Source organism: Lampetra fluviatilis, chromosome 65, assembly GCF_964198595.1.
Source record: "Lampetra fluviatilis chromosome 65, kcLamFluv1.1, whole genome shotgun sequence".
NCBI lineage: Eukaryota > Metazoa > Chordata > Hyperoartia > Petromyzontiformes > Petromyzontidae > Lampetra > Lampetra fluviatilis.
In genome coordinates this window covers 4,993,788-5,008,914 of record NC_136339.1, presented here as the reverse complement: position 1 = coordinate 5,008,914, position 15,127 = coordinate 4,993,788, and the positions used below count along the sequence as shown (strand labels likewise).

The following is a 15,127-nucleotide window of genomic DNA, read 5'->3' as shown; positions in this document are numbered from 1 at the left end:
TCTCTAGCTCAGGGTGGCAACCCCTATGGGCCCGTGCCCGCAACTACAGGTAAGTATACACATGGCGGTGTGTGCTATGCATTTTCGACGCTACATTTTGATAGGGTTTAGGGTAGTGATAGGGGTAGTGATAGGTGTAGTGATCGGGTTTAGGGTAGTGATAGGAGTAGTGATAGGTATAGTGATAGGGTTTAAGGTAGTGATAGGGGTAGTGATAGGGTTTAGGGTAGTGATAGGGGGAAGGGTAATGATAGGGATTATTGTAGTGATAGGGGGTAATGGTAGTGATAGGGGTAGGGGTAGTGATATGGATTATGGTAGGGGTAGTGATTTGGGTTATGGTAGTGATAGCGGGGTAATGGTGAGGGTAAGGGTAGGGGTAGTGATAGGGGTAGTGATAGGGGTAGTGATAAGGATAGTGATAGAGGTAGTGATAGGGGTAGTGCTGGGGTAGTGATAGGGGTAGTGATAGGGGTAGTGATAGGGGTAGTGATAGGGGTAGTGATAGGGGTAGTGATAGGGGTAGTGATAGGGGTTATGGTAGTGATAGGGGGGTAATGGTAGTGGTAGTGATAAGGCTTAGGGTAGTGATAAGGGGGTAGTGATAGTAGTTATGGTAGTGATAGGGGGGTAATGGTAGGGGTAGGAGTTAGGGTAGGCCTGGTCCTAGCTGGTAACACAACTGTAGGCGATAAGAAAGCAGAACTTACAGTGTTAGCGCCAGGGTTGTCAAATGACCATTCGACGATTTGGTTGATAAACGTCCACGTTATCTTTGGGTTGCCCAAGTATTCGCTGAAGCTGATGCTGAATAAGGCGTCTCTCCCAACCATCTGGGACACGCTCGTGAACGCTGTAGTCACAACGACGCCAGCCACGGGCCCTGCGAAGCACACGAGAAGCACAAAAAATGTGATTTGAATTGTTCGGATCAAGTTTAAACCACCTCGACGAGGAGGATTTGAGTTCGTTTTCTCTCTCTGTGTGTCTGTGTGTCTCTGTGTTGTCTCTCTCTGTTTGTGTGTCTGTCTCCGTGCCTCCGTGTCTCCGTGTCTGTGTCTTGTCTCTCAAATGTCACACTTAACTTCTAGTTTAGCAATCATTGGAAGAACGTAATCAACAAAACTATGCGCTACAAATCAAGTTTAAACAACAACAACAAATGAATGTTTCGATTTAAAGCTTTCGTGACTGCAGGGATTCATCTTCTTGGTTCTTTCGGTAAAGTCACGTAGAAGGGAAATAATAAAATAATAAAATGTTTACATAGACACTGTCTTTCCGACAGACCTGTTCTCCACCTGAGAACGGCTGCTTGCGTTGTGGCCGAAACGTCGTGAGAATTATTTTATTAAATTGTATTTTTATTATTTTATTATTTCCCTTCTACGTGACTTTACCGAAAGAACCAAGAAGATGAACAAATGAATTACCACTTCCGGCAATGATGATAATGATAATAATACGGGATGAGTTGGTGGTGCGGGAGAGACACCAAATAGGGGGACCGATCGAAACCGATCACTGCAAGGCACCACCAGAGTCGGCACGAACAACCACACAGCTTGGTTTACATCACAGACAAAACAAAGACAAAGATCCACCCCGCCCGTGTAGCCTCAACAGACTTCTAGGGGCAAGTGCTGTTAGCGAGTAGCACCACCTATGAAGACCGGAACGGCACACGAGGGGGTGAGGTGGCCAGCACCACGCCCGGCCGCCTTTGACTCCCCCAGTGGCGATGGGTTTTTTTTTTACACACCGCACAAAATACTCATTTGAGGCCGAGTCGACCTAGGGGAGGCCCAGGGACCGGTTCAAAGAATCGTCACCGGTGTTGGTGGCCGTGAATCGGGAATCGAACTCAGGGCGCCGGGTTCGTAGCGGGTTCGTAGCGGGTTCGTAGCGCGAACCACTACTACAACAACAGCAACCGCCATTCGCCACTCTAAGTGGCGGTGACGTCACCACGACGCTTGTGCCAGGCCATGTGCACCTTGAGGCCACGTGAAGTGTCAAACGCCCGCTGGCAGGAGGTCACGGGGCAGACCCAGCAGGTGCCACGGGTCGACTGACTGAGATGACCGAGATGACTGGCTGATGCACCACCTGTGCCCACTTCTGTGCCAACTTGCTGTGCTTTAGCCACCTGGCGCTCCGCTCGTTGTTGTGAGCGTCGCTCCTCCGCCCTCCGTTGTTGTTGGAAGGCAACTGCCTCCAACTGCCCAGTAGCGTCCTTCACGAGCCTCCTCCACAGAGGCCGATCTTGACACCGCTGGTACCAATCATCAGCAAACCCACTCAGCTCCACATCCTCCTGTACCACATCACTCCATCTCTTCTCTAGCCCGTGCCGCGCCCGTTTAGCCCCTTCGATCCTGCCGAACAAAAGCTGTTTAGGCATGCGGTGGCTGGGCATGCGGGCTACATGACCCAGCCAACGCAGCCTTGCCTGCCGGAGGAGCTCACCGATGGGACTTTGCCCAGATCTTTCAAGGATTTGTGAGCTCCTCACACAATCCAGCCTGGTTAAACGCAGGATGGATCAGTCGTGGTTTAGTGGTAATTTATCGAAGGTGGAGGCGTTACCAGCCCCTCGCACCCGTCCAGAGCCCCCATTTAGCCACTGTGGTGGTCACAGACGCCATGAGGGGGAGAAGCCAATCGGAATTGGCACTCCCCCCCACAGCACTGCCCACGACAGCGTTGCCCGTCAGGCACCGCGAGGAGGTAGGGGGTTGTTTTGCCACACACACACACAGTGACACACACTGTGACGCACACACACACACAGTGACACACACAATGACACACACACAGTGACACACACTGTGACGCACACATACACAGTGACACACACAATGACACACACACACACAGTGACACACACTGTGACGCACACACACACAGTGACACACACAATGACACACACAGAGTGACACACACTGTGACGCACACATACACAGTGACACACACAATGACACACACACACACAGTGACACACACTGTGACGGACACACACACAGTGACACACACTGTGACGCACACACACACAGTGACACACACGCAATGTGACTCACAAATCTCAATGTTGAATATTTAAGGAAGGGGACGTGCAGCAAATCAACAAAAAAATTCCGCGCATTCTCGAGACCGGCGAAGTCGACTTCGCCTCCACGCGGGCGGATTGCGTAGCGACCCCCTCCCCCTGCCCCCACACCCCCCCTGACCCCCCACCGCATCCCTAGTGACGACTCCACGCTGGTACCCCCCCCTGCCCCCCCCCTGCCCCCCCAACCTCCCCCCAATCCTCTCCCCCCCCCTGCCCTCCCCCGCCCTCCCCACCGCCCTCCTCAGCCACCCACACAGCCACTCACACACACTCATCCACTCATCCACTCAGCCACCCTCTCACACACACCCACTCACACACACTTACTCAGCTACTCACTTACCCACTCAGCCACCCTACTCAGCCACTCACTCAGCCACCCAGCCACCCCACCCAGCCACCCCACTCAGCCACCCCACTCAGCCACTCAGCCTCCCACACACCCACTCAGCCACTCCACTCACCCACTCAGCCACCCACTCACTCACTCAGCCACCCAGCCACCCCACCCAGCCACCCCACTCAGCCACCCCACTCAGCCACTCAGCCTCCCACACACCCACTCAGCCACTCCACTCACCCACTCAGCCACCCACTCAGTCTCCCACCCACTATCTCATTAGCAAGGCGACAAAGCGTTGTTCCATAGACTGGCAGCTGCGGTGGGCAAGAGCCCCAACACAGACCAGGACGAGAGCCTTGAACCTCTCCGATGACTCTACCCGGCCCTGGCCGGGTGGACTGCTGGGATCTTGTTCATGTCGGTGGCGACCTGGTCGCAGGGCTTGCAAACGAGACTATCCTGGTCCCACGAGTATTTCCTGCGATGGTCACACAAACTCACTCACTCACTCACACACACAACTGACTCACTGTCTCACCCAACTAATCCACTTACTCAACCACTCACTCAAGTAATTAACTCCATTACTCAATCACTCATTCATTCAACTACTCCCTCAACCAATTAACCTACTCATTCAACCACTCACTCACCCAACTAACCCACCCCCACTCACTAAACCACTCACTAAACCACTCACTCACTCAACCACTCACCCACCCACCCAACTAATCCACTCACTCACTCAACCACTAACTCACTCAACTAATTAACTCACTCATTCATTCAACTACTCACTCACTCAACCACTCACTCACTCAATTGACTCACCCACCCAACTAACCCACCCAACGAACCCACCCGCTCACTCAACCGCTCACTCAACCGCTCACGCAACCGCTCACGCAACCGCTCACGCAACCGCTCACTCAACCGCTCACTCAACCGCTCACTCAACCGCTCACTCAACCGCTCACTCAACCGCTCACGCAACCGCTCACTCAACCGCTCACTCAACCGCTCACTCAACCGCTCACTCAACCGCTCACTCAACCACTCACTCAACCAACTAACCCATCCACTCACTCAACCGCTCACTCAACCACTCACTCACCCAACTAACCCACCCGCTCACTCAACCCCTCACTTCACCACGACATCAACCACTCTCTATTCAACAATGAACCCCTAAGAATCCTAAATGTTCCTTAGTCTGGCTCTACGAACCTCAGGTATTCGTAAAAAAAAAACGCCCTCAGAATAAAGAATAATATAAACGGAGCCAGGATGGCTTTTTGTTACTGCGCCCTTCAAAAACAGCACTGACATCACGCGGCTGAAAATAGCCCGATGTGTCCTGGGCACACACATACACACCTGGGCTTTATAGTACACCTAGATTGCCCACAATGCACCAGCAGCAGCAACGCGTAGGTCTACTCGGCCGAAACGTTGAACGAATCACCGGGGTTATAACACGTGGGTGTTTGTTGTTGTTGATCAAACGAACCACGGCGGGGAAATTCCACGCTGTGTGTACGTATTTTGAACGTCTTGTATGTACACGGGCACAAAGGTAAAGAGCCCCCGTATAGCCTCAACAGACTGTAGGGGCAAGTGCTGTTAGCGAGTAGCAGCACCTATTCAGGCCGGCACGGCACACGAGGTGGTGGTTGGCCAGCACCACGCCCGGCCGCCTTTGTCTTCCCCAGTGGCGATGTTTACCTCACCAGGAACTCATTTAAGTCGACCTAGGGGAGGCCCAGAACCGGTTCAGAGAATCGCCACTGATGTTGGCCGTGAACTGGATTCGAACTCGGGCCGCCGAGTTCGTAGCGCAGCGTAGCGCTAACCGCTACACCACTGCTCCCCACACATTCATATATACACACACATACAGGTACGCATACAGATACATATACACACACCAGTGGCATCTACATCTGCAGAACGTGAAGAACCAGTGGCATCTACATCTGTAGAACGTGAAGAACCAGTGGCATCTACATCTGCAGAATGTGAAGAATCAGTGGCATCTACATCTACAGACCATGAAGAACCAGTGGTATCTACATCTGTAGAACGTGAAGAACCAGTGGCATCTGCATCTACAGAATGCGAAGAACCAGTGGCATCTACAGAACGTGAAGAACCAGTGGCATCTACATCTGCAGAACGTCAAGAACCAGTGGCATCTACATCTGCAGAACGTGAAGAACCAGTGGCATCTACATCTGCAGAACGTCAAGAACCAGTGGCATCTACATCTGCAGAACGTGAAGAACCGGTGGCATCTACACCTACATAACGTGAAGAACCAGGGGCATCTACATCTGCAAAACATGAAGAACCAGTGGCATCTACATCTGTATAACTTGAAGAACCAGTGGCATCTACATCTGCAGAACGTCAAGAACCAGTGGCATCTACATCTGCAGAACGTGAAGAACCGGTGGCATCTACACCTACATAACGTGAAGAACCAGGGGCATCTACATCTGCAAAACATGAAGAACCAGTGGCATCTACATCTGTATAACTTGAAGAACCAGTGGCGTTACATCTGCAAAACATGAAGAACCAGTAGCATCTACATCTATAGGAGATTATACAACTTTTAAAGCCATTCCTCTGTGTTAGTGTACACGCCGTACAACGCGTTTGGAATCGACAGGTGTTGAGTTGGACTTGCGAACAAATCGACTTACAAAACAGAAATCTCTGGAACCCTAAGAACATTGCAAAGGCAAATGTGGTTGTGTAAATATATTCAGCACTCGTGATTATTATTGAAGCTAGTTGTCATTACTGGCGAAATGTCGTGCTCAGATTGTAAATGTTGCGGGTTTGCTCTCCAACACACAACTGGTGTTGCTGTACTAGTATACTACAATATACAATATACTACTATACCCTACACTAATATACACAATACACTACACTATACACGAGGGATGTACTAGTATACTACACTATACACTACACTATACAATATACTACTATACACTACACTATACACTACACTACTATACACGAGTGCTGTACTAGTATACTACACTATACACTACACTACTATACACAATACACTACACTATTATACACAATACACTACACTATACAATACGCTACTATACACTACACTACTATACACTACACTACAATACACTATACTATACACTACTACTGTACTAGTAACGAATTGGCCACGTTCCATTTACGTGACACACCACTTTACTAATTGGCTGGGTCGGGTGGTGGCGGGTTTAACGACACATTAATATTTCACGTGATCTAACCCCAAAAAACGAAAATATGAATGATATTTGTCGCAAAACGGACTTGATTATCTGCGTGCGGTTCATCCGATTTGCGGATTAGAATCAGAAAAAAAGATTTGACTGCAGGAGGAATCTGATGAGCTATGAAGCTCTTTCCTCACAGATGTCTAGAGTAGGGGTCAAAACGTTCCAGCAACAAACAATAAAACAAACGAAATAAGAGTACAAAGTACAAGCAAGGTACAGAAGTCACCCAACACACCTACAAGTACAACACAAAACCATCCCCATTCTTTCTAGATTTGAAGCTTTCGTGACTGCAAGGATTCATACTCTTAGTTCTTTCGGTAAAGTCACACTGTAGGTAAAAAATGAAATAAAAATTAATGAAAAATAAAAAACAAAAACAATAAAATCACGACGTTTCGGAGGCAACACAAGCTTCCGTCTTCAGGTGAAACGGTCACAGATATTTTGCTGTGACAGTTTCACCTGAAGACGGAAGCTTGTGTTGCCTCCGAAACGTCGTGATTTTATTGTTTTTTATTTTTATTAATTTTGATTTCATTTTTTACCTACGTGACTTTACCGAAAGAACTAAGAGTATACTTCCCCATTCTCCCAGTCACAGCCCCTACCGAGCTATTAACTTCTTTTGCAAAAGCGACCTGGCCAACAAATGGTATCAGCTCAACAAAGTGGCCTTATCATTTGGACATTTATCACAGAAAACTTATCTCAATAGGCTAAACGCGACCACGGAGAGAGAGACACACCACAAACTCCAAATATACAGCAGCAGGCGTCAGAGTCTGGATTGAACCCACGACCTCCTGTATACCAGACGAGGCAAGTTAACATCTCCTAGCCACCGTGATGATGATGATGATGAGACACCGCGAACTCCAAATATACAGCAAGCGTCAGGGTCGGGATCGAACCCACGACCTCCTGCATACCAGGCGAGGTAGTTAACATCTCCTAGCCACCGTGATGATGATGAGAGACACAAACTACAAATATACAGCAGGCGTCAGTGGCGGGATCGAACCCACGATCTCCCGTATACCAGGCGAGGTAGTTAACGTTTCACCATGGGGAGAGGTACATGCAAACTCCAGATATATAACAGGCATTATCGGGGTCGGGATCGAACCCCTGACCTCCCCGCATACCAGGCAAGGAAGATAAGCACCCTAGCGCGCCCCTTAAATAAATAAAGGATACAAGTTCAGATTGCATCATCATCACCATCAATTCTCAAGCTTGGGATAGGGGCAGTAAAAACCCCACGGCAAAAAAAAACAGTCACAGACCACACCGGGACACCACGTGTCCCCTTAATAATAAGTGATATTTAAAATAAAAAAACACGCTTTTATGTACCGTACTAGTAATGGAAGAACTCCACGACTCCAGGAAGTGGCCCCGAAGCTTGCCGCAACGTAAGGGGCCGTGGCCAATTACAGCCAACGTCAGTTGAGCGTGGACAATTAGACCCAAGCCGAAACATAACATATAAAAAATAATGTTTAAAAATATATATATATTTATGATAGAATATAGTATTGTCATCAGTATGACATAAGTAGAACAAGTTTGCAGTCGATACCACATTGGGAAGTGGGTTAAAATTGAGTTACAAGATTTGAGGATACAACAACGACAACAACAGACAGAGTGAGTTAAATAAAAGCGTGTAATTAAAAGACGTTCACACCTGACGTAAATTAATAACTCAGGAATCCCCGCCCCCCTCCCCCTTTTAAGCCTAAGTTAACGATCTAAAAACAGTTACACAAGCATTGTTATTCGTGCAAATGTTTATTTACAAGTCACGGGCGCTTAAAAACCCAAACAAATACGTTGCTCCCGGTTTAATCCGAACTCCACGCGGTCGCCTCCACAGTACAGTAGTAGCAATATCTTTGCTACGACGACGGTGGGGGGCGGAGTTTGCAGTCATAATGCAAACAAAAAACACAACTCTGTATGCACTGTCCTAGAAGTTGATTGGTCCACACCCGAGACAGCTTTTCTTAGAGCCTAGTCTCACATGGTGTTGGACCAGATGACGCCAAAAGGCGCACAACTCAAAGACAATGCACCAGCAGAGCATAAGAGCTCGGGGCAAAGCATTTGCACCATTGGAACCTCATTTCCCAGTAGAAAAATATGATAATTGTTTTTTTACCCTTTAATCTGGCAACAAAGCTGACACCTTTTTTACAAGGAGTCATGTTTGCATAGACCACAATACCTGCAGTCGTAATGCAAACAAAAAACATAACTCTGATAATGTATGCACTGTCCTTGAAGTTGATTGGTCCACACCCGAGACAGCTTTCCTTAGAGCCTAGTCTCACATGGTGTTGGACCAGATGACGCCAAAAGGTGCACAACTCAAAAAACAACGCACCATCAGAGTATGAGAGCTCGGGGTAAGCATTTACACCATTGGAACCTCACGTGTATTTGTATCTCACCTGTGCCACGCCTGTCACTCTATCACTCACCTGCAATTGCAGCCCAGACCAAAGGTATCACGAACCAGGTGTAGCAGCCCATGGCTCCAGCTGACTCCACCTGTGTGCGTAGGTCGCGTACGTGAGTATACAGCACAGGTAGTACCCGAGTTACGACGGTCCGACTTACGATATTTCGATCTTACGATGGCGATAGCGACAAAATTGCCATCAACAACCTAACATCGTTCAAGTGTGCAGACGACGGACAGAATCTTGGTGAGTACGGTACAATATGATACGTTACGATACGTTCAATGCACGTATACACTACACTATACTACTATACACTACACTACTATACACTACACTACTATACACTGCACTATAGACACTACACAGTACACTATGCACTACACTATACAATACACTAAAACTTCACTATACACTACATTATTACACTACACTATACATTACACTATACACTACGCTATGGTACGTAGCTTTAGCGATTTCATTTTAGGGTTACCACGATACTATACGTTCAATTTGTTACAAGTTTTTTATAAGCAGATAGGATTGTTTCCTGAAAAAACTTTCTATTAAATTGCAGTTCATATAGGTAGGCTAAGAATGTACCTTGTTTTTTTACTTTACATTTTACTGTGCAATACAGTATTGTAATTAATAAATACATACGGTATATAGTTTATACAGTACGGTACTCTAAATTGCTCTGTTTTGCTAAATTATCACCATTCTTTAAGACTCCTGGACAGGCTAGGCCATCTTCGACTTACGATATTTTCGACTTACGATGGGGTCGTCGTAACGCATCTCCATCGTAAGTAGAGGACTGCCTGTATTTGTACCTTTGTGCAGGTGCCATGTGTGCACACGTGTACACGTGTCTGCCTGTGTGTGTACGTGTGTCTGTGTGCAGGTGTACACGTGCCTACCTGTGTGTACGTGTGTCTGTGTGCACAGGTGTAAATGCATACACTGTATATTTGTGTGTGTATATACATAAGAGAGTGTATCCTATGTGTAGTTGTGTGAGTGTATATGTGTGTGAGTGTATGTGTATACGTGTGTACGTAATTCTGTATGTGGGTGGGTAAGTGAGTGAGTGGGTGGGTGAGTGAGTGGGTGAGTGAGTGTAAGAATGAGTGGGTGGGTGAGTGTGTAGGTGAGTGAGTGGGTGAGTGAGTGTAATAATGATGATGACTGTGTGGGTGGGTGAGTCTATGAATTAGTGTGTGGGTGGGTGAGTGTAAGAATCAGTGTGTGGGTGGGTGAGTGACTGTGTGCGTGGGTGAGTGAGTGTAAGAATGAGTGGGTGGGTGAGTGAGTGTGTGTTTGGGTGTAAGAATGAGTGTGTGTCTGGGTGAGTGACTGTGTGCGTGGGTGAGTGAGTGGGTGAGTGAGTGTGTGGGTGGGTGAGTGGGTGGGTGAGTGTAAGAATGAGTGGGTGGGTGAGTGAGTGTGTGGGTGGGTGAGTGACTGTGTGCGTGAGTAAGTGAGTGGGTGAGTGACTGTGTGCGTGGGTGAGTGAGTGAGTGTAAGAATGAGTGGGTGGGTGAGTGAGTGTGTTTGGGTGTAAGAATCAGTGTGGGTGGGTGAGTGAGTGTAAGAATGAGTGGGTGGGTGAGTGAGTGTGTTTGGGTGTAAGAATCAGTGTGGGTGGGTGAGTGAGTGTAAGAATGAGTGGGTGGGTGAGTGAGTGTGTTTGGGTGTAAGAATCAGTGTGCGTGGGTGAGTGAGTGTAAGAATGAGTGGGTGGGTGGGTGAGTGTGTGGGTGGGTGTAAGAATAAGTGTGTGGGTGGGTGGGTGTAAGAATAAGTGTGTGGGTGGGTGGGTGAGTGTAAGAGCGCGTGGGTGAGTGAGTGTGTGGGAGGGGGCGAGTGAGTGGGTGGGTGGGGGCGAGTGAGTGGGTGGGTGGGTGAGTGTAAGAGTCAGTGGGTGAGTGTGTGTGGGGTGGGTGAGTAAGTGTGTAGGGTGGGTGAGTAAGTGTGTAAGGTGGGTGAGTGAGTGGGTGAGTGAGTGTGGGGTGGGTGAGTGAGAGGGTGAGTGAGTCTGGCTCGTCTTTAAGCGAGGTGTGAGTGATCTCTGAGTGAGTGAGTGATCGGTGAGTGACTACATCCTAACAATGCCACTGTGATTGTTGTGACAGCATCGACGCTGCTTCTCTGTGTACCCCCCCGTGTACACACCTGTGAATCTGTCTATATATAGAACGTGTATACTGTACGCATGCGTGTGTGTGTGGGTGTGATGTTACCTACTCTACAGGCGTGTATGTAGATGTAGGTATGTGTGTACCTGTGTATGTGTGCGCATTATGCACCCATGTAGCTATGTGTGTGTGTGTGTCACCTTTTGTATACTTGTGTGTGCATCTGTGTGTATGTGTGTATATATACATGAATGTGTGTACACATTCATGTATATATGGGGACCAGTACGTGTGTATTTGTCCTTGCCCCATACCTCCAATAAGCACGGTTGGCTACGTACCTGTACACACGTGTACCTGTGTGTGTATGTGTGGATATGAATGTGTACCTGTGTGTGTACCTGTGTATATGTACCTGTGTGTGTATATGTGCCTGTGTGTGTATGTGTGGATATGAATGTGTACCTGTGTGTGTATCTGTGTACATGTACCTGTGTGTGTACAGTCCATTTACCTGTGTGTGTATGTACCTCTGTGGGTAGAGTACATGTACCTGTGTGTATGTGTATGTACCTGTGTGTGTATGTACCTGTGTGTGTATGTACCTGTGTGTGTAGTGTACATGTACCTGTGTGTGTACAGTACATGTACCTGTGTGTATGTACCTGTGTGTGTACAGTACACGTACTTGTGTGTATGTACCTGTGTGTGTGCATGTACCTGTGTGTGTGCATGTACCTGTGTGTGTAGTGTACATGTACCTGTGTGTGTGCATGTACCTGTGTGTGTGCATGTACCTGTGTGTGTATGTACCTGTGTGTGTAGTGTACATGTACCTGTGTGTGTGCATGTACCTGTGTGTGTGCATGTACCTGTGTGTATGTACCTGTGTGTACATGTACCTGTGTGTACAGTACATGTACCTGTGTGTCTACATGTACCTGTGTGTGTAGTGTACATGTACCTGTGTGTGTACATGTACCTGTGTGTGTACAGTACACGTACCTGTGTGTATGTACCTGTGTGTGTACATGTACCTGTGTGTGTAGTGTATGTACCTGTGTGTGTGCATGTACCTGTGTGTGCATGTACCTGTGTGTACAGTACATGTACCTGTGTGTACATGTACCTGTGTGTACAGTACATGTACCTGTGTGTAGTGTACATGTACCTGTGTGTGTACAGTACATGTACCTGTGTGTAGTGTATATGTACCTGTGTGTGTACATGTACCTGTGTGTGTACGTGTGTGTGTACGTGTACTAGTACCTGTGTGTACGTGTACCTGTGTGTGTACATGTACCTGTGTGTGTACAGTACATGTACCTGTGTGTGTATGTACCTGTGTGTGTACAGTACATGTACCTGTGTGTGTAGTGTATATGTACCTGTGTGTGTGTACGTGTACCTGTGTGTGTGAAAATGTACCTGTAGAGTGTGTACGTGTACTAGTACCTGTGTGTACGTGTACCTGTGTGTATGTACGTGTACCTGTATGTGTGTACTAGTACCTGTGTGTGTATGTGTATATGTGTGTACATGTACCTGTGTGTGTGTACCTGTGTGAGTATATGTACCTGTGTGTGTGTACCTGTGTGTGTATACCTGTGTGTGTGTACGTGTACATGTGTGTATGTACCTGTGTGTATGTGTATATGTGTGTACGTGTACCTGTGTGTACGTGTACCTGTGTGTGTACGTGTACCTGTGTGTGTACCTGTGTGTACGTGTACCTGTGTGTGTGTACGTGTACCTGTGTGTGTGTACGTGTACCTGTGTGTATGTATATGTACCTGTGTGTATGTATATGTACCTGTGTGTACGTGTACCTGTGTGTGTACGTGTACTAGTACCTGTGTGTGTGTACCTGTGTCCTGTGTGTGTGTACCTGTGTGTGTGTACGTGTACCTGTGTCTGTACGTATACCTGTGTGTGTACGTGTACCTGTGTGTACATGTATATGTGTGTGTACGTGTACATGTATGTATGTACCTGTGTGTGTGTACGTGTACCTGTGTGTACGTGTACATGTGTGTGTGTGCCTGTGTGTGTGTGTACCTGTGTGTGTGTACCTGTGTGTGTGTACATGTACCTGTGTGTGTACCTGTACCTGTGAGTGTGATCGTGTACGTGTACCTGTGTGTACGTGTACCTGTGGGTACGTGTACCTGTGTGTGTACGTGTACTAGTACCTGTGTGTGTGTACCTGTGTGTGTACCTGTGTGTGTGTACCTGTGTGTGTGTTCTAGTACCTGTGTGTATGTGTATGTGTGTACATGTACCTGTGTGTGTGTACCTGTGTGTGTACCTGTGTGTGTGTACCTGTGTTTGCGTGTACCTGTGTGTGTGTGTACCTGTGTGCGTGTGTGTGTACTAGTACCTGTGGACGTGTAGCTGTGTGTGTACCTGTGTGCGTACCTGTGTGCGTGTACCTGTGTGTGTGTACTAGTACCGGTGTGTATGTGTGTACATGTACCTGTGTGTGTACCTGTGTGTACGTGTACCTGTGTGTGTGTACGTGTACCTGTGTGTGTACGTGTACCTGTGTGTGTGTACGTGTACCTGTGTGTGTACTAGTACCTGTGTGTGTGTGTACCTGTGTGTACGTGTACCTGTGTGTGTACTAGTACCTGTGTGTACGTATACCTGTGTGTACGTGTACCTGTGTGTGTGTGTGTACGTGTACCTGTGTGTGTACGTGTACCTGTGTGTGTGTACCTGTGTGTACGTGTACCTGTGTGTGTGTGTACCTGTGTGCGTGTGTGTACTAGTACCTGTGGACGTGTAAACCCTCTCCACACGTTAACGAAGTCTCACCGCGTCCCCAACGTCGTCGCGGCGTCCCACCGCGAGGTCCACTCGGACACAACAAAAAGGAAACTTCACTTCCGGGGACAGGTGAAGTGGGGGGGGTGAAGTGGCTCGCGCCGCATACGTCATCAAGGTGGGGCCCGAGGGCGTGGCCTGATTGCGTGACGTCACCAGGGGGGCGGGCATGCTTCTAAAGGAATGTGTTCACGATTGGAATATTTATTTAAGTGCAAAAAATGTCAACAAATCACCCAAGAAACGAACACAAACAAATTTCGATGTAAAGCTTTCGTGACTGCAGGCATTCATCTTCTTGGTTCTTTCGGTAAAGTCACGTAGAAAGTTAATAAAATAATAGAATACGACGTTTCGATTGCAACACAAGCAACCGTCATCAGGTAGAACTAAATTTGAGAGAGAGACAAAACACAGACACGGAGACACACAGACAGACACACAAGCAGAGAGACACACATACAGAGACACACAGAGAGAGACACACACAGAGACACACAGTGAGAGAGACACAGAGAGAGACACACACAGAGACACACAGATACACACAGAGAGAGACAACACAGAGACACACAGAGAGAGAGACACACACAACATAGACACAGACAGACATACAAGCAAAGAGAGACAACACAGAGACACAGAGAGAGACACACAGAGACACACAACATAGACACACAGAGACAACACAGAGACACGCAGACAGACACACAGAGAGAGACAACACAGACACACACAGAGAGAGAGAGAGACACACAACACAGACATACAAGCAGAGAGAGACAACACAGAGACACACAGAGAGAGACACAGAGAGACACGCAGAGAGACACGCACAGAGACACACAGAGACACACAAGCAGAGAGAGACACACAGAGACACACAGAGGCACACAGAGAGAGAGACACACAGAGACACACAGATA

At 47.8% G+C, this 15,127-nt stretch overlaps 1 protein-coding gene across 1 annotated transcript in view; it reads right to left on the bottom strand.

The window, feature by feature from the left end:
- LOC144951992 (T-lymphocyte surface antigen Ly-9-like) overlaps positions 1-14,261 on the bottom strand; it is a 35,899-nt gene extending 21,638 nt beyond the window's left edge. Inside the window, exons 1-3 of the mRNA XM_078882371.1 lie at positions 14,150-14,261; positions 9,250-9,319; positions 711-883 (exon numbers count right to left, since the gene is read on the bottom strand). Coding sequence (XP_078738497.1) covers positions 711-883; positions 9,250-9,301 — 225 coding nt within the window. The 5' untranslated portion in view covers positions 9,302-9,319; positions 14,150-14,261. The remainder of the gene's footprint in view (positions 1-710; positions 884-9,249; positions 9,320-14,149) is intronic.
- Positions 14,262-15,127: the final 866 nt, after the last annotated feature.